This window comes from Hyaena hyaena, unplaced genomic scaffold (assembly GCF_003009895.1).
Source record: "Hyaena hyaena isolate Hyena2069 unplaced genomic scaffold, ASM300989v1 scaffold_720, whole genome shotgun sequence".
NCBI classification, from domain to species: domain Eukaryota; kingdom Metazoa; phylum Chordata; class Mammalia; order Carnivora; family Hyaenidae; genus Hyaena; species Hyaena hyaena.
This window is the reverse complement of record NW_024081348.1, coordinates 66,113-89,954: the sequence shown is the minus strand read 5'-3', so window position 1 is coordinate 89,954 and position 23,842 is coordinate 66,113. Positions and strand designations below refer to the sequence as shown.

The window sequence follows — 23,842 nt, the reverse complement described above, 5'->3', positions numbered from 1 at the left end:
GTATAACTTCAGATTCTAATTGTCACAGATCAGGATTCCCAGGAAACACACACTGAAATTCTGAGATTTTCATGTGAGAGATTTTTTGAGGAATGCTTTCAAGAAAAACACGTGTGAGGGTATAAGATAAGAAGAATTGTGTAGAATGGGGCGCCTGGGTGGCTTAGTCGGTTAAGCCTCCGACTTTCCGACTTTCGCTTAGGTCATGATCTTGCGGTTCGTGGGTTCGAGCCCCGTGTCGGGCTCTGTGCTGACTGCCAGCTCAGAGCCTGGAGCCTGTTTCAGTCTGTGACTCCCTCTCTCTCTGACCCTCCCCTGCTCACGCTGATTCTCTCTCCTAGAAATAAATAAAACATTTAAAAAAAATTTTTTTTTTAAATCCTTGAGCCACAACAACAATGGAGAAGAATAAATAAAAAACGATTCTCCCAAACTGTCCGAGAACGTGGGTAACTGTTCGGCTGGGTGATACCAACATGGAGACTCCATTTGACAGTTCTGTCTACCTTTGTGTATTCTTGGTATTTTGCATAATAAAAAGCTAAGAGTTTCGCGATGGTTTACAGTGTTTAGAGCTGCACACAGTCCAAGCAGGAGAGGGACTGAGAGTAGTCACACAATGGTGTGAATACTGTGAACTGACCAGATCCCACCTGTGTTGCTTCAGGGCGCCAGGCTTTCTCCTCCCTCCTTACCCCAAACCTCCTCCCCTTACGCCCCTTTACACCATCCACCATATTAATACCGCAAAGTCCAAAACACCCTATGGGCTTCCAATATTGCTATTTTGTGCAAAAGGCCCTCCACCTGGTCCGCTTGGTAAGTTCCTATTCTTTGCTTCCAGCTTGTCTAAGACCCACCCACCTCCATTGGAAAGCTTCCCCGAATGCCTCTCCCTGCTCTCCATCACAACCTCTTCCATCCCTGCATAGAGCACAACGCGGTGTAATTGTGTCTTCACATGACTCATCTCCTCTACTAGAATGAGCCCTTCAAGTACTTATTGTTGGGGGATATTAATAATATTTAACAACCTATACACCTGCAAAACATAATATATGAATCCACATAGAGATCAGTTCTCACATTCCCTTTTATCTTCTAGATAAACTAAATTGTATATGTTATGAACCAACTAACAAAATCTTATAACACCTGTCAGCTTAAAATACATGCCTAGGCTAAGGTACTGTCCACATGGACAAATGCATCAATCTCTCCCAACAAATTCCCCCATTAATTTCACGGTCGCTGGGTAGCATAGTCTTGGAGAATTTATCAGCTATATGTGTCATGGTGCTGGATATTCACTGAATATCTAGTTTCTACTGAACTAAAAGCAGATACCTTCGAAACTGTCCTGGTCCTCACGGTATTGAGATTTTTACATATTCAAAATCACCAGTAACAATATTATCATTCAAGCCCTGAAAACATCCATGTCCTAATCCCACAAATCTGCAGACATATTAACTGACATGGAAAAAGGAACTCTGTAAATGTGAATTCATTAAGGATTTGGGAAGGGGAGAGATGATCCTAGGTGCTGCAGGGGGGCCCAACATAGTCAGCTTTCGAAGCAGGAGACAGGAGGGGCAGTGAGAAAGAAGCAAATGTGACAGAAGAAGGAATGTCAGTGTGATGCAAAGAGGTGCCACGAGCCAAGAAAGCCAGTGACCTATGGAAGGCGGAAAAGGAAAGGAAATGGATTCACCCCGAGAGGCTCTAGAAGGAATGCCCGCCAAAGCTCTGATTTTAGCCCAGTGAACCTGACTTCCGACTTCCGATTTACAAGACAATATGAAAATAAATTTGGGTTGTTTTAAGTCACCAAGTTCATGGTCATATGTTTCGGCAGCACTAGGAAACTAATAAACAAGTAAGTCTTCAAGGATGCTTGTTGGGATGTCATATTTAAAATCAAACCCAACCACTCAGGGTCCAGGAGCAATGGCACACTCGTGTGGTTAAGGACAGCTTCGAGGCTGAGCTGCTTCCTCTACTGCTTTGGTATGAAGTATCTTCTCTGTGCTTCAGTTTTCTCCTTTGTAAAATGACAAGGGGAGGAGAATACTAATTATAGGACCCAAATGAATCTTCTTTTAGAACATGGTTGGCCTGGGCCAATGTTATGTGTATAGTACCCCAGCTTTCTTATAACCAAAGTCTTAAGGAGAGCACAATTTCTGTAAGAGGGCACGACCACAATTTCGTGGGCCCAGAGGGCACCAGGCATTTGCCCATTGGGGCACCAGTGCTACCATTGCTGTTTCCCCACCGCTTCTGAGCCCTTTTGGCCAGAAGGAGACACATGAATGGCCCAGGAGCCGTGGAAAGCTGGTTTAGGCAGGCAGGAGGCTTGTGGGGACCAGGGCATCCCTATGGCAGACAGCACTAGTACTTCCCAGAAGCTGGTGAGGATCGGTGGAGCAGACCAACCCTCTGAAACCCACGGCAGGGAGCAAATAGCAGGTATCCAAGAGGCAGAGGTGTAGGGCCCCTGAGGGTCTTGGACACAAACGCACAAATAGAGAAGATGGCAGCCCATAGCTCTGTTGCAGGCATGAATCCTTAAATTATTAGAAAATTGAGAAAATTCAAAGATTCCAAGTGAGGGGCACAGTGGCCAGGGCAACTGTGAGGCCCTTGAGGGTTCTGAGGCAGGGCTTGTTTACACGTGAAATGAAGGAACTCAACCTTGCAGTAGTTAGTATGGCTGTACCAGGACATGCTTGCTCATTTCAGCCTTACATAAAATTCTGTTTTGCGTACCGTAGTAGATATTGAAGACTGGCTCATTCAACAGCCATGTCAATCCACCTCCAGTATTTGTTTGTTGGATTTTTGTTCAGGCTTTTTTTTTTATATTTACATTTTATCAAAATACATTCGACATATAATATTGAGTACATTGAAGGTATACGACATGTTAATTTCATATATCTACATATGGTAATGATTGCCATTATTCCAAATGTTGCACCTCTATCACATTACATAATGGTCATTTCTTTTTAGCGCTTGAAATCATTTCCAGGCTCCTAGCAAGTTTAATTATTATTAACTCTGCAGGGCTTATTTACTCTACTCATAAGTTTATCCCCTTAAACAACATCTGTCCTATGCCCCCAACTCCCCATCCTCTAGTAACCATTTTGCACTCTGTCTCTTGAGTTTGGATTTTTTTTCAGATCCCACATATGAATGATAGTATACTCTCATCTCATTTAGTATCATGTCCTCAAGGTCCATCCATGGTATTGTCAACAGCAGGATTTCCTTCTTCCTCAAGCTGAATAATATTCCATTTTGTATATATCACATCTTCTTGCTTTTTGCATTGTAGTAACCTGAAAGCTAAACACTACATTTCTCAGACCCCTCTGCAGCTCCCTTGCAGCTAGAGTTTATATGTAATGTAGGTTCTTCCATTCAGATGAACTTTCATGAGACCTGAAAAGTCAAACGAAGCTTTGGGGCAATAGAGCGTGTGTAATATCCACTATGCCAGTGCGAATTACGGCCTGACATGATAGATCTTGGAGCCAGAACCAGGAGAGCAGCTCAGGAGTCATGGAGAGGTCGCATTTCCCACACTGGTCCAGTTCTACAGTGTGGTATTGGAAGCTCGACCTGGGTTTATTTTATTCAAAACTTCCAATAATTCAGTATGTTAGCTATATCCCGCAATAAAGTCCCTTGTGCTTTAAACACCTAAAGTGAATACTAATATCTATAACTGAGAACAACAACCAAGTAAGTGGTACCGAAAGTGAATTCAGGAAACCACTCCCCACAGGAACGTGGAATCTAAGCTTGGCTATGTGACTTGTATCCAACTGCCTTCAGACACTGGGACACTGGAAGTCACGGCGCAAGGGGACAAATCAGTTGCTTAAGCTGTCATTTTTGGTTGTCTGGAATGAAGCTGACGTTGAAGCCCCATGGATATAGAAGCCCCAAGGTCTCCTGCAATTGCCAATTACAGGTAACATAAAGAATACAGAAGTGGGGCGCCTGGGTGGCTTAGTCGGTTAAGCGTCCGACTTTCGCTTAGGTCATGATCTCGCGGTTCGTGGGTTCGGGCCCCGCGTCGGGCTCTGTGCTGACTGCCAGCTCAGAGCCTGGAGCCTGTTTCAGTCTGTGACTCCCTCTCTCTCTGACCCTCCCCTGCTCACGCTGATTCTCTCTCCTAGAAATAAATAAAACATTTAAAAAAAATTTTTTTTTTAAATCCTTGAGCCACAACAACAATGGAGAAGAATAAATAAAAAACGATTCTCCCAAACTGTCCGAGAACGTGGGTAACTGTTCGGCTGGGTGATACCAACATGGAGACTCCATTTGACAGTTCTGTCTACCTTTGTGTATTCTTGGTATTTTGCATAATAAAAAGCTAAGAGTTTCGCGATGGTTTACAGTGTTTAGAGCTGCACACAGTCCAAGCAGGAGAGGGACTGAGAGTAGTCACACAATGGTGTGAATACTGTGAACTGACCAGATCCCACCTGTGTTGCTTCAGGGCGCCAGGCTTTCTCCTCCCTCCTTACCCCAAACCTCCTCCCCTTACGCCCCTTTACACCATCCACCATATTAATACCGCAAAGTCCAAAACACCCTATGGGCTTCCAATATTGCTATTTTGTGCAAAAGGCCCTCCACCTGGTCCGCTTGGTAAGTTCCTATTCTTTGCTTCCAGCTTGTCTAAGACCCACCCACCTCCATTGGAAAGCTTCCCCGAATGCCTCTCCCTGCTCTCCATCACAACCTCTTCCATCCCTGCATAGAGCACAACGCGGTGTAATTGTGTCTTCACATGACTCATCTCCTCTACTAGAATGAGCCCTTCAAGTACTTATTGTTGGGGGATATTAATAATATTTAACAACCTATACACCTGCAAAACATAATATATGAATCCACATAGAGATCAGTTCTCACATTCCCTTTTATCTTCTAGATAAACTAAATTGTATATGTTATGAACCAACTAACAAAATCTTATAACACCTGTCAGCTTAAAATACATGCCTAGGCTAAGGTACTGTCCACATGGACAAATGCATCAATCTCTCCCAACAAATTCCCCCATTAATTTCACGGTCGCTGGGTAGCATAGTCTTGGAGAATTTATCAGCTATATGTGTCATGGTGCTGGATATTCACTGAATATCTAGTTTCTACTGAACTAAAAGCAGATACCTTCGAAACTGTCCTGGTCCTCACGGTATTGAGATTTTTACATATTCAAAATCACCAGTAACAATATTATCATTCAAGCCCTGAAAACATCCATGTCCTAATCCCACAAATCTGCAGACATATTAACTGACATGGAAAAAGGAACTCTGTAAATGTGAATTCATTAAGGATTTGGGAAGGGGAGAGATGATCCTAGGTGCTGCAGGGGGGCCCAACATAGTCAGCTTTCGAAGCAGGAGACAGGAGGGGCAGTGAGAAAGAAGCAAATGTGACAGAAGAAGGAATGTCAGTGTGATGCAAAGAGGTGCCACGAGCCAAGAAAGCCAGTGACCTATGGAAGGCGGAAAAGGAAAGGAAATGGATTCACCCCGAGAGGCTCTAGAAGGAATGCCCGCCAAAGCTCTGATTTTAGCCCAGTGAACCTGACTTCCGACTTCCGATTTACAAGACAATATGAAAATAAATTTGGGTTGTTTTAAGTCACCAAGTTCATGGTCATATGTTTCGGCAGCACTAGGAAACTAATAAACAAGTAAGTCTTCAAGGATGCTTGTTGGGATGTCATATTTAAAATCAAACCCAACCACTCAGGGTCCAGGAGCAATGGCACACTCGTGTGGTTAAGGACAGCTTCGAGGCTGAGCTGCTTCCTCTACTGCTTTGGTATGAAGTATCTTCTCTGTGCTTCAGTTTTCTCCTTTGTAAAATGACAAGGGGAGGAGAATACTAATTATAGGACCCAAATGAATCTTCTTTTAGAACATGGTTGGCCTGGGCCAATGTTATGTGTATAGTACCCCAGCTTTCTTATAACCAAAGTCTTAAGGAGAGCACAATTTCTGTAAGAGGGCACGACCACAATTTCGTGGGCCCAGAGGGCACCAGGCATTTGCCCATTGGGGCACCAGTGCTACCATTGCTGTTTCCCCACCGCTTCTGAGCCCTTTTGGCCAGAAGGAGACACATGAATGGCCCAGGAGCCGTGGAAAGCTGGTTTAGGCAGGCAGGAGGCTTGTGGGGACCAGGGCATCCCTATGGCAGACAGCACTAGTACTTCCCAGAAGCTGGTGAGGATCGGTGGAGCAGACCAACCCTCTGAAACCCACGGCAGGGAGCAAATAGCAGGTATCCAAGAGGCAGAGGTGTAGGGCCCCTGAGGGTCTTGGACACAAACGCACAAATAGAGAAGATGGCAGCCCATAGCTCTGTTGCAGGCATGAATCCTTAAATTATTAGAAAATTGAGAAAATTCAAAGATTCCAAGTGAGGGGCACAGTGGCCAGGGCAACTGTGAGGCCCTTGAGGGTTCTGAGGCAGGGCTTGTTTACACGTGAAATGAAGGAACTCAACCTTGCAGTAGTTAGTATGGCTGTACCAGGACATGCTTGCTCATTTCAGCCTTACATAAAATTCTGTTTTGCGTACCGTAGTAGATATTGAAGACTGGCTCATTCAACAGCCATGTCAATCCACCTCCAGTATTTGTTTGTTGGATTTTTGTTCAGGCTTTTTTTTTTATATTTACATTTTATCAAAATACATTCGACATATAATATTGAGTACATTGAAGGTATACGACATGTTAATTTCATATATCTACATATGGTAATGATTGCCATTATTCCAAATGTTGCACCTCTATCACATTACATAATGGTCATTTCTTTTTAGCGCTTGAAATCATTTCCAGGCTCCTAGCAAGTTTAATTATTATTAACTCTGCAGGGCTTATTTACTCTACTCATAAGTTTATCCCCTTAAACAACATCTGTCCTATGCCCCCAACTCCCCATCCTCTAGTAACCATTTTGCACTCTGTCTCTTGAGTTTGGATTTTTTTTCAGATCCCACATATGAATGATAGTATACTCTCATCTCATTTAGTATCATGTCCTCAAGGTCCATCCATGGTATTGTCAACAGCAGGATTTCCTTCTTCCTCAAGCTGAATAATATTCCATTATGTATATATCACATCTTCTTGCTTTTTGCATTGTAGTAACCTGAAAGCTAAACACTACATTTCTCAGACCCCTCTGCAGCTCCCTTGCAGCTAGAGTTTATATGTAATGTAGGTTCTTCCATTCAGATGAACTTTCATGAGACCTGAAAAGTCAAACGAAGCTTTGGGGCAATAGAGCGTGTGTAATATCCACTATGCCAGTGCGAATTACGGCCTGACATGATAGATCTTGGAGCCAGAACCAGGAGAGCAGCTCAGGAGTCATGGAGAGGTCGCATTTCCCACACTGGTCCAGTTCTACAGTGTGGTATTGGAAGCTCGACCTGGGTTTATTTTATTCAAAACTTCCAATAATTCAGTATGTTAGCTATATCCCGCAATAAAGTCCCTTGTGCTTTAAACACCTAAAGTGAATACTAATATCTATAACTGAGAACAACAACCAAGTAAGTGGTACCGAAAGTGAATTCAGGAAACCACTCCCCACAGGAACGTGGAATCTAAGCTTGGCTATGTGACTTGTATCCAACTGCCTTCAGACACTGGGACACTGGAAGTCACGGCGCAAGGGGACAAATCAGTTGCTTAAGCTGTCATTTTTGGTTGTCTGGAATGAAGCTGACGTTGAAGCCCCATGGATATAGAAGCCCCAAGGTCTCCTGCAATTGCCAATTACAGGTAACATAAAGAATACAGAAGTGGGGCGCCTGGGTGGCTTAGTCGGTTAAGCGTCCGACTTTCGCTTAGGTCATGATCTCGCGGTTCGTGGGTTCGGGCCCCGCGTCGGGCTCTGTGCTGACTGCCAGCTCAGAGCCTGGAGCCTGTTTCAGTCTGTGACTCCCTCTCTCTCTGACCCTCCCCTGCTCACGCTGTCTTTCTCTCTCTCTCCTAGAAATAAATAAAACAAAAAAAAAAAAAAAAAAAAAAGAATACAGAAGTGCAGGTGGCAGCCACTGAGTAGTGTAACTGTGCATTGAGGGAAGGAGAGTCACAGATCTTTGGAAATTACTGAATCCAGCTCTGAGCTAGCAAGGCATGCACTGTGGGCCACCAGTTAAAGTGGGGGAGCATGGGGTAAGTGATAAATGATGTTTGGCACCGTATCTATCCCACAGTGACCCAGCGGATACATAAACTCATTCAGTGGCCCAGTGGACATGTGAACACATGCTGCAGTCACTTCCACAATGCCTAAATGTATAGTAACAAGAGATGCCTTCGGCAAACGGCAGAATCCTCCATTTTTCCTGGAACAACTTCTCTCTATGAAAACAGAAGGCAGCACCACCATCAAAGATGCAACAGAGGCAGATGGCAATCCCGACCACAAATCCGTTAAAGCCACTTGTTCTGCTAGGACTTGTCTCCAGACAGAAGATCTCAGAGCAGGGCTCTCCAATCCTGGTTCTGCTAATAGCTGGGGATGTATAATTCTTGCTTTGTGCAATGCTGAGCAGCATCCCTGGCCCCTAGCCACTAGATTCCAATAGCACAGCCCCTCCATTTGTGACAGTGTCTCCAGACATCGCAAAATGTCCTCTGGGGAACAAAATTGCTCTTGGTAGAGAAGCACTGAAATGATGTGAAATAAGCTTAATCGGGGATTGATTCCAATTACAGCTGTTATTCTAAATGGGATTTCTTGAACTAGGAAGAAGCATTAATTCATGTTGAGCTTTTTTGGCTTCAGAGGCAATATATCCTAAATTTGGGTGTACTGTCCCTGCCATGTACACAGTAATATACAAGGTGTCCAGCTGTGAGTGGTCCAGAGCAAGACACAGCTCCATCTGGGGCAAGCCTTTCTGACCTTCTGACCTACCCTGAAGTTCCTGGGGAAGGTGGGATGCTGCGAAACCCAGAGAAAAAATCATAACAGAGGCCCCTTGCCCACTCTGGAAATAACTCTTCTTTTGAAAAAACTCCTGGCTTGCCACTGGGTCCAATAGAAATGCCTAGTATCCGCAGTATCTGAAATTCCCATTAAGAATCCAGTGTTTTCTGATCCTTCGGGTCATAAATTTGGGCGTAGGTCCTGAAGACACAGGTAAATTCTTTGAACAGGGAGGTCGTAGTCTCAGTGAACTTACACCTGTGCACAGTTACTTCTCTCAACCCATACCTGGTGTGTCTTGGGAGGCAGGTCACTTTGCCTCTCTTCTTATGCATCAAGCAATACTTCTGGTTTGGCCCAACTCTTAAAGCTTGAAAGATGGAATCTTACAAGATCATCTTACAATTTCCTTAGATGACAGATTGGGAAACTCATGCCTGGAAGAGTCTAGTCCTTTCCCCCAAATGATAAAGACAGGTGGTAACTGGCTAGGATAAGAACTTATTCATGGTCTTGCAGCATATTTGAAGGTACAGACTTGGTCTAAGATTTTTGAGTAAGAAGGGGCGCCTGGGTGGCTTAGTCGGTTAAGCGTCCGACTTTCGCTTAGGTCATGATCTCGCGGTTCGTGGGTTCGAGCCCCGCGTCGGGCTCTGTGCTGACTGCCAGCTCAGAGCCTGGAGCCTGTTTCAGCCTGTGACTCCCTCTCTCTCTGACCCTCCCCTGCTCACGCTGTCTCTCTCTCTCTCCTAAAAATAAATAAAAAACATTAAAAAATTAAAAAAAAAAAAAAAAAAGATTTTTGAGTAAGAAGTGACTCTACATCCTGCTTCAGCCCTTTCCTTGACTCGTCATATCCAGAGAAAGTAAATGTATCAATCTGTTGCATTTCACAAGATTGTTAAACTTCTACAAAAATAGAGGAATTTTTGACTATGTAACTCAAAACCCTCCCATCTGTCGAGCTCTGCTTCTTGTCTCTCCCCCTAGATGGTTTACCTAGCCTCTCGAGTTTATAGGAATCCTTCCTCAAGTCCAAGGTAATCATAAGCACACTTGGTCCTATATCTGCTTAAAGCTGACATAAGGAATGGATCAGAATTGTGAAAATAATGCTTCGTCAAGAAATTAAGGGTAAACTCACAATCCATAAAGCTTAATGACATTCATGTTATAGGGATCTCAGAACAAGAAGAGAGAAAAAAGGGGGCAGAAAATTTATTTGAAAAAATAATAGCTGAAAACTTCCCTAATTTGGAGAAGGAAATAGATATGCAGATCCAGGAGGCACAGAGATCCGCCCAAATATTCAACCCAAAGAGGTCCACACTAAGACACATAGTAAGTAAAATGGCAAAACATAGTGATAAATAAACAAACTTTAAAGCAGTAAGAGAAGAAGGCTACAAACAAAGGAAACTCCATGAGGTTATCAGATTTTTTGGCAGAAACTTTGCCGGCCAGAAGGGAACAGCATGATCACTGAAAGTGCTGAAAGGGAATATTCTGCAGCCAAGAATATTCTATCCAGCAAGGTTATCATTCAGAGTACAAGGAGAGATAAAGAGTTTCTCAGACAAACAAAAGCTAAAGGCGTTCATTACCACTAAACTAGCCCTACAAGAAAGGAGACTCCTTACGTGGAAAGAGAAGACCATAAGTAAGAGTAAGAAAAGTAGGAAACACAAAATCAATAAAAGTAAGTATACCTATAAAAATCAGTCAAGAGATTCACAAAATAAAAGGATGCAAAATATGACACCATATACCTAAAACATGGGTGAAGGAGTAAAGAATGCGTTCAAACTTAAGCAACTATCAACTTAAAATAGACTACTATACGTAGAAGATATTATGTACAAACCTAATGGTAGCCACAAATCAAAAACCAGTAATAGACATGCAAAGAATAAAGAGACGGGAATCCAAGTATATACTTACGAAAGCCAACAAACCATGAAAGAGAGCAAGAGAAGAAAGGATCAGAGAAAATCTATAGCAACAACTACAAAACAAGTAACAAAATGGCAATGAAAACATATCTATCAATAATTACTTTGAATGTTAATAGACTAAATGCTCCACTGGAAAGACACGGGGTAACATAGTGGAAAAACAAACAATCAACAAACTCCAAAAGACTCATTTCAGACCAAAAGACACCTGCAGACTGAATGTGAGGTGATGAAGGAATATTTATCATGCAGACAGGTGTCAAAAGAAAACCAGGGTAGCAATACTTCTATCAGACAAAACAGACTTTTAAACAAAGACTGTAACAAGAGACAAAGAAGGACACTTGTTGGACAATCCAACAAGAAGACATAACAATTGTAAATATTTATGCACCCAACATGAGAGTTAATAACATTAACTCTCATTTATTATAACATTTAACTGTTAATAACAAACATAAAGGAAGTAATTAATAGTCATACAATAACAGTCGGGGACTTTAACACCCCAGTTGCATAGATGGAGAGATCATCCAAACAGAAAATCAACAGGAAACAGTGGCTTTTTAAATGACACATTGAACCAAATGGATTTAACAGGTATATTCAGAATATTCCACTCTAAAATAGCAGAATACACATTCTTTTCAATTGCACACAGAATATTCTCTAGAATAGATCACACAGTAAGCTACAAAATAAGTCTCAACAATTCAAAAAATTCAGTCATACCATACGTCTTTTCTGATCACATCGCTATAAAACTAGAAGCCAAAAAACAAAAACAAAAAAACAAAACAAAACAAAACAAAAAACCTGGAGAAAGCACAGATACATGGAGGTTAAATAACATGTTACTAAATAATGAATGAATCAACCGAGAAATCAAAGAGGAAAGTAAAAAGCACATGCAAACAAGCAAAAATGAAAACACAATGGTCCAAAGCCTTTGGGATGCAGCAAGAGTGATTCTAAGAAGGTTTACAGTAATATAGGCCTACCTCAAGAATCAAGAAAAATTTCAACTAAAGAACCTAACCTTAAACCACAAGGAGCTAAAAACAAACAAACAAAACCTAAATCCAGTAAAAGAAGGAAACAATAAAGATTAGAGTAGAAATAAATGATACAGAAACTAAAAAAATAGTAGAACAGATCAATGAAACCAGGAGCAGGTTCTTTGAAAAAAAATAATGAAATCGATAAATCTCTAGCCAGACTCCTCCTCCGAGAGAGACAGAGAATCCAAATAAACAAAATCACTAATGAAAGAAAAGAAGTAACAACTAACACCACAGAAATACAAACAATTATAACAAAATGTTATGAAAACCTATATGCCAACAAACTGGACAACTCAGTAGAAGCAGATAAATTCCTAGAAACCTATAATCTACCAAATGAAAGGAAGCAGAAGAAATGGAAAATTTGAACAGACTGTTTACCAGCAAGGAAATTGAATCAGTAAAAACAAAAAAACAAACCTCCCACAACACAGCAGTCCGAGAACAGATGGCTTCACAGGTGAATTCAACCAAACATTTAAAGAAGAATTAATACCTTTTCTTCTCAAACTATTCCAAAAAAAAAAAAAACAAAAAACAAAAACAAAACAAAACAAAAAAACAGAAGAGAAAGGGAAACTTCCAAAGTCATTCTATGAGGCCAGTACTACCCTGATACTACAACCAGATGAAGACACCACAAGGAAAGTGAACTACAGGCCAATATTTCTTATAAATATAGATGCAAAAATCCTCAACAAAATATTAGCAAACCGAACCCAACAACACATTAAAAACAATCATATACCACAGTCAAGTGGGACTAATTCCTGGGAGGCAAGGGTGGTTCAATAGTCACAAAACAATCAACTGAATAATATTTGCAAACACATCAATAACAGGATAAGCACCAAATGATTATTTCAATAGATGGCAGCAAAAGCATTCAACAACCTATAACACCCATCCATTAAAAAACCCTCTGCTGGGGTGCCTGACTGGCTCAGTGAGAAGAGCATGTGCCTGTTGATCTCAGATTTGTGAGTTTGAGCCCCACAATGGGCATAGAGAGTACTTAAATAAATAAACTTCTTTAGGGGCACCTGGGTGGCTCAGTGGGTTAAATGTCTGACTTGGGCTCAGGTCATGATGTTGCGGTCCTTGGGTTCGAGCCCTGCATTGGGTTCTGTGCTGACATCCCAGAGCCTGGAGCCTGCTTCAGATCTGTGTCCCTCTCTCTCTACCCTTTCCCGAATCACACTCTGTCTCTGTCTCTCTCTCAAAAATAAATGAACATTAGTGGCGCCTGGGTGGCTTAGTCGGTTAAGCATCTGACTTTCTCTTAGGGCATGATCTCGTGGTTCGTGGGTTCCAGCCCCGCGTTGGGCTCTGTTCTGACAGCTCAGAGCCTGGAGCCTGTTTCAGAGTCTGTGACTCCCTCTCTCTCTGACCCTCCCCTGCTCACGCTGTCTCTCTCTCTCTCTCTCCTAGAAATAAATAAAACACTTAAAAAAATTTTTTTAATAAATAAAAATAAACATTAAAAAAGATTTTAATAAGAAATAAAAAATAAACTTTAAAAAAAGAGAAAAACAAAAAACAAACAAAAGGGAAAAATCTCTGCAAAGTAGATTTAGAGGGAACATACCTCAACATAATAAAGGTCTTATACGAAAAATCCACAGCCAACATCATACTCAGTGCTGAAAAACTAGAACTTTTCCCTGAAGGTCAGGAACAAGACAACGATGTCCATTCTCACCACTTTTATTCAACATTGTACTGGAAGTCCCAGCCACAGCAATTAGACAACAAACAGAAATAAAAGGCATTCAAAACGGTAAGGAAGAAATAAAGCTCTATGTGCAGATGGTATGATACTCTATATAGCAAACCTTAAAGACTCCACAAAAAAAAACTACTAAAACTGATAAATGAATTCAGTACAGTCACAGGATACAAAATCAACGTACAGAAATCTGTCGCATTTCTATACACTAATAATAAAGCAGCAGGAAGTGACATTAAGAAAACAATCCAAGGGCACCTGGGTGGCTAATTTGGTTGAGTGTCCAACTCTTGATTTCAGCTCAGGTCATGATCCCAAGGTGGTGGGATGGAGCCCAGCATTGGGTTCCACACTGAGCATGGAGCCTGCTTGTGATTCTCTCTCTCTCTCTCTCTCTCTCTCTCTCTCTCTCCTTCTGTCCCCTGCCCCGCTCACACAGACACACACACACACCCACACACACACACATGCACTAATAATAAAGCAGCAGGAAGTGACATTAAGAAAACAATCCAAGGGCACCTGGGTGGCTAATTTGGTTGAGTGTCCAACTCTTGATTTCAGCTCAGGTCATGATCCCAAGGTGGTGGGATGGAGCCCAGCATTGGGTTCCACACTGAGCATGGAGCCTGCTTGTGATTCTCTCTCTCTCTCTCTCTCTCTCTCTCTCTCTCTCCTTCTGTCCCCTGCCCCGCTCACACAGACACACACACACACCCACACACACACACATGCACTCTCTCTCTCTCTAAAAATAAAAGAATTAGTTAATTAATTAAAGAAAAAAATCCCATTCACTATTGCACCAAAACAAAATATCTAAGAATAAGCTTAACCAAAGAGGTAAAAGATGTACTCTGAAAACTATAAGATACTGATAAAAGAAACTCAAGACAATGTAAAGAAATGGAAAGACATTCCATGCTCATAGACTGGAAGAATAAATGTTATTAAAATGTTTATATTACCCAAAGCAATCTACATATTTAATGTAATCCCTATCAAAAAACCAATAGCATTTTTCATAAGAACTAGTACAAAAAAATCCTAAAATCTGTATGGAACCACAAAAGACCTCAAATAGCTAAAGCAATCTCGAAAAAGAAAAACAAAAGTGGAGGTATCACAATTCCAGATTTCAAATTATACTACAAAGTGGCAGTTGTTAAAACAGTATGGTCCTGGCGTAAAAATGGACATGTAGATCCAGAGAATAGAACAGAAACTGCAGAAATAAACCCACAATCATATGGTCAATTAATCTTCAATAAAGAAGCCAAGAACACACAATGGGGAAAAGACAGTTTTCAATAAATAGTGTTGGGAAAACTGGACAACTACATGCAAAAGAATGAAACTGGACCACTTTCTTAAACCATACACAAAAATAAATTCAAAATAGATTAAACACCTAAATGTGAGACCTAAAACCATAAAAACCCTGAAGAGAGCACAGGCAGTAATTTCTCTGACATTGGCCACAGAGACATTTTTCTAGATATGTTTCCTGAGGAAAGGGAAATAAAAGCAAAAATAAATTACTGGGATTACATTAAAATAAAAAGCTTCTGTACAGCAAAGGAAAAAATCAGCAAAACTAAAAAGTAATTTGTGGAAGGGGAGAAGATATTTGCAAATGACATACCCAATAAAGGGTTAGTATCCAAAATACATAAAGAACTGATGTAACTCAACACCAAAAAAACAAAACCCATTTAAAAAATGGGCAGAACATATGAACAGACACTCCCCAAAGAAGACATCCAGATGGCTGACAGACACGTGAAAAGATGCTCAACATCACTCATCATCAGAGAAATGCAAATCAAAACCGCAATGAGATAGCACCTCACATCTGTCAGAATGACTAAAGTCAAAAACACAAAAAACAACAAGCATTGGCGAGGATGTGGAGAAAAAGGAATCCTCACGCACTGTTGGTGGGGATGCAAACTAGTGTGGCCACTGTGGGAGAGAGTACGAAGATTCCTCAAAATGTTAAAACTAGAACTACCCTATGATCCAGTAATAGCACTACTAGGTATTTACCCCCCAAAAAAATACAAAACCACTAATTCAAAGGGATACATGCAGCCCTATGTTTACTGCAGCATTATTTACAGTAACTAAACTAGGGAAGCAGCCCGCGTGTCCATCAATAGCTAAATGGATGAAGATGTAGTATATATACATATAATGGAATATTATTATCTTAAAAAAGAATGAAACCTTGCCACTTGTGACAACATGGATAGAGCTAGAGAGTATAGTGCTAAGAGAAATACGTCATTCAGAGAAAGACAAATAACCATATGACCTCATTCGTATGTGGAATTTAAGAAGCAAAACAAATGAGTAAAGGGAAAAGGAGAGACAAACCAAGAAACAGACTCTTAACTCTAGAGAACAAAGTGATGGTTACCAAAGAGGAAGGAGGTGGGTGGGGGAATGGGTGGAATAGGTGATGGGAATTAAAGAGTACACTTATCATATATAACAATAAAATCATATAACATAAATAAATAAATAGATAACATTTTCCAAGAAGAAATTAAGGCTAAGCCACCTGGAGGTGCCTCATTTTGTTTTTTTTTAAGATAGTAGTACAATTACAGAGTCAGTATCACCTGACAAAGTGATCTCATCACTTATAAAATATTTATAAGGGGTGCTTGGCTGGCTCAGTTGCAAAAGCACGTGACTCTTGATCTCAGGGCCGCCAAGTTTGAGCCCCATGTTAGATGTAGAGATAACTAAGAAAGGAGAATAAACTTTAAAAATATATATGTGAAAGTTTCACTTAAAATGCATGGTCTAATTATATATAACTTCAAGGCATTTCCTGAAAAAAAAAAATTAAAATTCAAATTTACTTCGCCTCAATTCCTTAACCTCTAGCAATACACCAATTTCACTCTTTTTAGGATTCTCCACAAGGTGGAGCTAGTCTCCAAGCAATTCTGTTGCTAAGGAGGGAGGCACTGGCATTTTGGAAATACCTGATTATGAAGTGTCAGTCACATGAGCAGTCTTGATAGGATGGCCCATTAACAGCAACTCTAAGAATCATTAATTATGATAAAGGAGAGGGGTGCCTGGGAGGCTCAGTGGTTAAGCGTCCAACTTCAGCTCAGGTCATGATATCTTGGTCTTTGAGTTCGAGCCCTGCGTCGGCCTCTGTTCTGACAGCTCAGAGCCTGGAGCCTGCTTTGGATTCTGCGTCTCCCTCTCTCCCTGCCCCTCCCCCTCTTGTGCTCTGTCTCTTTCTCTCTCTCTCTCTCAAAAAAAAAGTACATAAGCATTAAAAATAATAAGAATAAAGAATAAACACTTCCAGCACACAGGAGGAGCTGTAACGTCTCAGCCTCTCATTCAGCGAATGGTCTTCCAGTTTAGGCTCGCCTCTACATCTCCCCAGTTCCCAGCTTCACTGGGAATGTCTGTGCAAAAGGCACGGGAAACATACTGTTCTTCCATCTTTGTTCCAAATAACTGGCACCTCCGTAGCCCCCATTCCCCTCAGCAGCAAACGCCAGGCCAAGAGTCAGAGGTCTATAGAAGATCCCCATTAGCAGAAGCGGAAAATCTCCTCAGGTCCATGTAGACGGTGGGCCGGGCAGGACAATGGAAAGACTGAGGGAAGGCTTAGTAACCGTTTCTGGGTAAGTCCCGTGTGCCACGCTGCATGCCTCGTCTCACTCTATCCCCGTAACAACCTCACAGGGTGGCGTGATTCACCCCACCTAACGGAAGACGAAAACTACAGCTTTGAGAAGCATCTCACTGTAGGTCACCGAGCCAGATGGTGAGGCTGTGTCTGATTGCAAAACCGTCTTACTTTTTCTACCACACGTGATCAAGGAGACATTTGTAACCCTGCTTCAAAAGCTAGAGTCCTCGTGGCTCAGTCTCCCCATGGAGTCCTGTGTACATGGAGCCAAAAGTGGTTTCAAAAAATTCTAATTATTATACACCTAAAACTAATATAACATTGTGCGTCAACTACATTTCCATAGAAAGAAATCTAATTATTGCCTGCATGTCTCCAAGAATATTAAAGGGGGTTTGAATTATAACCCAGAGCAACGTTTCTCAAAAGCCCCTCCCTTCTGCTGCCCCCAGGCTATCGAGGGACTTCTCACACAGACTTCCACAGCTCCCCCTCCACCCCCCTCTTTCCTAGCTCTGGCCAAATTCTTCCCATCCTGCCTCTCTGGTTCACGGCCAGACTAGCAGCTCCATGGGCTTCCTCAAGGGTGGAGGGAATGGTGAGTCTCTCAGGCAAATATCCTGAGCCCCAACCCAAGCCGAATGGGAGTCAAACACATAAGGACACCCCTGGACATCTGAAATAAGATGGGGAATTCCTCAGGAAGGGGGATTCGTAAGAGTTGAGTTACATAAGGATTTTAGGGGGGTTTCTTCTCTTTCCCTTATTTTAGTCAATAGAGAAGGAAGACCCACGGAAGACTGTACAGCATCTCAGAAGAGAGCCAAGGAGGGAAGATCAGGACAAATCTCCCAAATAATATCCATGCCCTAAACTGTGGCTCGGGTCTGAGGACGGAGCCACACCTGAGCTCCGTGGGGATTCTGTGAGAACTGAGGGGACCAGCTGGTACAGTTTTGATGTTCATGGGGCCAAGCAGCATCCTCATGAGACGACAGTATCATGCACGGCCCCTGCCTCCCAGCCAGGTTATAAGAACATAGAGAGATAGGTGCTTTGGTATCAGAAGCCAGCACCTTTTCACACTGTGGTGAGAATGAATTTTATATGTCCACCCGGCCAGGCACAGAACCCAGATATTTGGTCAAACGCTAGTCTAGATGTTGCTGTGATGGTATTCCTTAGATAAGATTAACGACTAAATAGTAGATTTTGAGTAAAGCAGATTACTCTCCATAATGGGGGTGGGCCTCATTCCATCAGTTGCAGGCCTCAGAGAAAAAAGCTGGAGATGGAAATGCCCCAAGGAAGAGACAATGGTCCCTCCGGACTGTCTTCAGTCCTGAGCTGCACAGCAACTCCTCCCCGGGGAGGGGGAGTCCTCCAGGCATATGGCCTACCCTGAAGATACCAGATGCATGAGGCTCTACAATTGTGCGAGCCAATTCCTTAACACAAATCTCTCTTGATATATAGATAGAGACAGTATCTAGCCCACTGGGTCTGTGTCTCTGGGGAGCCCTAATGCAACCTGGTTTCAAGCGCCAACACCTATAATCTCACCCCGCCAACCCTTCTGTCGTCCAGAAGTTCCCTGTGTCACTCAGACTAAAGGCCAAAACCTTCGCAAAGGTCTCCAAGACCCCCGCCCCATTTACACAAACCTCCCAGCCCCCCTCTACCTCTAGGACCCGCCTCCTCATTAGCCGATGCCCCTCCAGCCACACTCCAACCCGCGGCTGTTACAGAAGCAACTGTCCCCTATGCAGGGGTCCTTCCCCATGGTGTCCACCGTCTACACTTCCTGCAGGTCTGCCTCAGATACCACCTTCACCATCAGGCTTCCTCAACCACGCTGTTGAAACTCCAACCCCTCTCCCCGCCATACATACGTGAAGCTCCTTACTCTCCCCCCCCCCCGCTTTTATCCCCCCAATTAGCCATCTTGTAACGTGTAAATGAAACGTGCTTGTTAGCTGCCTCCCTTGACTAGAACTACGCTGCGCCATGGTGAGGATTCTCTGAGTAACTGGCGCTCCTGAGACAACGGTAAGTACTCAGCACATACGTGGGGGTGAATGAGCTTGATCCCACAGTCCCCACCCCAGCCACCTCCCCTCTCCTCAAAACGCCTCGAGAGAATGGCTCCTCCTCGTTCTCTCCCACGGCATTCATGATTCTCCCGTGAACACACCCCATGGCTTTTGGCTTCTCAACTCCTGAAACAGCTCAGCAAAGGCACTGGGGCCTCCGTGCGGCTACAGCCAATGGGACGTTCTGTCTTCACCTTGACTTTGAGCTGTATTTGACAAAGCTGGTCACCATCTCTTGAAACACTTTGTTCATGTGGCCCAGGACACCTGCTCTTGATTCTCCTCTGACTCACTGGCTCCTTCTGTCAGCCCCAAGACCTTTGAAGGTCAAGTTGTCTCAGAACCCAGGCTTCAATTCTCTTTTCCACTAGTGCTCACCCCTAGATGATCTCACTGAACCTCCTGATCCCTCTCTCCTGCTCCTCTGATCTCTAGCTTTGGACACACACATTCTCCATGCAGATGTCCAACTAGCGTCAAACTCAGCCCTTCACAGGTCAGGTCCCACTACCCTCCCAAACATGCTCCTCCCAGAATCTCACCGTCTCAGGGCAGCTTCATCTGTCCAGGTGCTAAGCCAGAAACCCGTGGAGTCGGCCCCGACTGTGTTTTCTTACACCTCCTCTCACCTCTAATCAGTCATCAAATTCTATCAGCTGTGCTGCAGAAAACCTCCAGAATCTGACCATTTCTTAGCTCAGCCAACACCAGCACTCCTGCCTAAGCCACCATTACCTCTCCACTCCCCAAATTACGACAACAGCTACCAAGTTCTTCAACTTTCCCACACAAACCAGAACTGTCCCCTCAAAACGGAGGTCGAAATATGTTTATCCTACCAGGGCCTGCATGATCTCTCCATACCTCTCTTACTCCAGCCTCTACCCCTTTTCCTCTTTTGTCCACTACCCTCCAGGCATATGACCTCCCTCAGCTGTTCCGTGAGTATGATAATCACACTCAGGCCACAGGGCCTTTGCATATGATGTTCCTGTTCCCTGGAGCCCTGTTTGTCAGATATCCACATGCTTCTCTCAAGTCCTTCAGGATGCTGTTCAAATGTCCCTTCATTGAGGCAACTCCTGATCACTTTATATAAAATAACAAGCCCACCACCCCATCTCCATAGATTTCTCCAGCCCCCTTGCTTCACTGATTTTTGTCCACAGTACTCATCATCAGCTGACATAGTACATACTATACCCACTACAATGGAAGCCAACGAGGGAAGGGACTTGATGTTCAAGTACCTAGAACGCATCTGGCTCAAAATAAGTGCTCAATAAACACACGTTAATGTGAAATTCCAGATGATTTGGACGTCCATGGTCTAGGAAACACATTTCTGTAGCAAACTCATGAGCTTTCGGAGCCAGGATTGTGTTCATTGCATCCTGGCCCCCAGCACCATGCCTGGCTCAGAGTCGACCACACAAACATGTGTAGAAGAGTTTGAGGAATGTTAGCTACTCCCCACACCTCAGCCTTCCATATGGAGGGGCTTCAGGTAGATTCCCGCCCCTGGCTCATCCCCTCCCTCATTCCTTCTTGCCTGTGGAGAGGAGTGACATGGGTGGGTTTTCGGGTTTGGAAACAGGACAGAAGTGGCACGCTGGCTCTCTCTCTCCTGCCCTCCTGGGTGTGCCCTGTGAGGCTGCTGCTGTCAGTCCCTGTGGATGGGGCAGCTCCCACAGGGAGGCTTTCCCTGCCCAGCAGGTGGGGAGATCTGGGTGGCTGCAGACAGAAAGCCGGTTGCCGACCACCTTCATCGGTAACTATTTTCAGGTAAATATGTTCATCTCCATCAGTCTGATAGCGTCTGGATCTCTCAACTCTTGCAAGTAAAGGAGGGGACGGGGGCCATTATGTGTCAGTCCCTCACTCCCGAGTTGGTCTCCACTACCTTTTCTTTCCTCCTTTTTTTTTTTTAATTTTTTTAATGGTTTATTTATTTCTGAGAGAGGGAGAGAGATAGCATGAGTAGGGGAGGATCAGAGAGAGAGGGAGACACAGAATCTGAAGCAGGCTCCAGGCTCTGAGCTGACTGTCAGCACAGACCCGACACGGGGCTCGAACCCATGAACCACAAGATCATGACCTGAGCCGAAGTCAGACGCTCAACCGACTGAGCCCCCCAGGCGCCCCCTTTTCTTTCCTCTTGTCCCACTCCAACCTGCTCGGACTTTGAGGGTCTATGTTAACAACTCTATCTCCTGATTTTCAAAAAAAAAAAAGGGGGGGGGGGAAGGGGCACATCTGGCAGCTTAATCGATTGTTCCTAAACCTGGCAGGCACTGGAATTATCTCAGAGGTTTCAAATAAACACAGAATCTCAAGCCTACTGCAAAGCCATGAATCAGCACCAGTTTACAAAGGACTCAAGACGCTGTATTTTTTCCTGACTCCCAGTAATGCGGATGCAACCCCCCCCCCCCCCAGCACCAGTCCCACTTCAGGGCCAGGTGGACAGACCCAGGCTCCTCCCATTCCCAAAAAAGGCAGGGACACTTTCCATGAGTTTATTCGTCTTCCACTGAGCTTATGAGCAGGTGCGGCCCCCCAGGTGACACCCCGAGCTGCCGGTGCCCATCCAAACTCGAAGGCTGACATTGGTAAATGGCTGGGGCAGTGGTTCCCAAACTTTTATGTCTCAGGAACCCCTTACACTCTTAAAAACGATCAAGAACCCAAAGCCTGTGTGCATGTGGGTCATGTATCTGTGTGCATGACTCTATTGATATTTACTTTTTCAAAATTTAAACTGAGGGGCACTGGGTGGCTCAGTCTTTTAAGCATCCGACTCTTGATCTCAGCTCAGGTCATGATTTCACAATTCATGAGATCAGGCCCCACATTGGGCTCCCCACTGACAGCACAGAGCCTGCTTGGGATTCTCTCTCTCTCTCTCTCTCTCTCTCTCTTTCTCTCTCTGCGCCTCCCCTGCTTATGCTCTCTCTCTCTCTTAAAAATAGTAAACATAATTTTTTTTTTTTTAAAAAAGTGGATGACATAGGCAGGGGAGGGGGCACAGAAGAGATATGACTGAAAAATGATCAGAGAAGTAGTGCTGCCTGGAAGGGCCAGGAACCGAGGAACGTGAGCAGCTTCTAGAAGCTGGAAAAGGCCAGGGGGCAGTGTCCTCTAGCACCTCCAGAAAGGAATGCCCCCTGCCGATGCCAGCAAGACCCATGTCCGATTCCTAACCTCCAGACTGTTTGGTGATAAAACTGTGTTGTTTTACGTCACTGGGTTTGTGGTTCTTTGTTCCAACAACCACAGGAAATTCACTCACCTGTTAAAACTGTATAGCCTTTGAGCCTTGCACCTAACAGGGAACAGCCCAGAAGAGCCGTGAAGGAGGGACTGCCTTCCTGTGGGCAGAGCTTGGCAGAATCAGACCAGGCAAGGAGCTCACGGTGCCAGCCAGCGACGGGATGCCGCGAGAATCCCGGACCCGCCATCCCCGTCACTCCGCCTGTCCACGGGGGCTTGTGCTCGGACCAGTGGCCAGTCCATGGTGGTTTCATGAAGACTCTACTCCTCCCAGTATTTTTTGAATGGGCATTTATTTCGGTTTCGGCGGGCCTGTTCCCCTCCCCCATGCCATGCTGACAATGACCAATAATTTAGCACTTTGTCCCCAGCTGTAGAGACACTCCTGCCTGGATCATGGCCACACCAGAGTGAGCACCATCAGGAGACCTGGAGCATCACCACCAGGTGCAAAAGCTGGACACGACTTCAGGTTGTCCCCTGGCTGGGGGGGGCGGGGGGGGCCAGTGGACAACACACTCATTATGGAATAAACATTGGAAGGAGGGTGTGTGTCCATTCTGAGCAGCCCAGCAGGCTGGGGATGGAAAATCATGTATTAAGCAGCGTATCAGCGGCCCCCCACCAGGACACAGTAAATACCCCCTGCCCCGGCACCCTCCCCTCCACTGCCTCTGGGCCACGGGGAGCCATTTCAGAAATAGCCTGGAGGCGCCTGGGTGGCTCAGTCAGTTACGTGCCCAGCTCTGGATTTCGGCTCAGGTCCTGGTCTCACAGGTTCATGAGTTCGAGCCCCACATCAGGCTCCATGCTGACAACACGGAGCCCGCTTGGGATTGTTTCTCTCCCCCTCTCTCTCCCCTCCCTGGCTCGAGCTCCTGCTCTTTCTCAAGATGAATAAATAGACTCAAATATTTAAGAAGAAAGAAGGAGGAGGAGGAGGAGGAGAAGAAGAAATGGCCTGACTCCTCTACCTCCATGGGGTCCATTGGATCAGAGGAGAACACCTGACCAGCTAGATAGATTTCCTCCCTGGAATTTAGAGTGAGAGCCCACAGA

The 23,842-nt window shown here is 44.1% G+C and overlaps 1 protein-coding gene across 1 annotated transcript in view; it reads right to left on the bottom strand.

Moving 5' to 3' along the window:
* DNAH5 (dynein axonemal heavy chain 5) overlaps positions 1-19,120 on the bottom strand; it is a 270,172-nt gene extending 251,052 nt beyond the window's left edge. Inside the window, exons 1-2 of the mRNA XM_039217767.1 lie at positions 18,981-19,120; positions 17,214-17,299 (exon numbers count right to left, since the gene is read on the bottom strand). Of these exons, the coding sequence (XP_039073698.1) occupies positions 17,214-17,299; positions 18,981-19,120 (226 nt within the window). The remainder of the gene's footprint in view (positions 1-17,213; positions 17,300-18,980) is intronic.
* Positions 19,121-23,842: the final 4,722 nt, after the last annotated feature.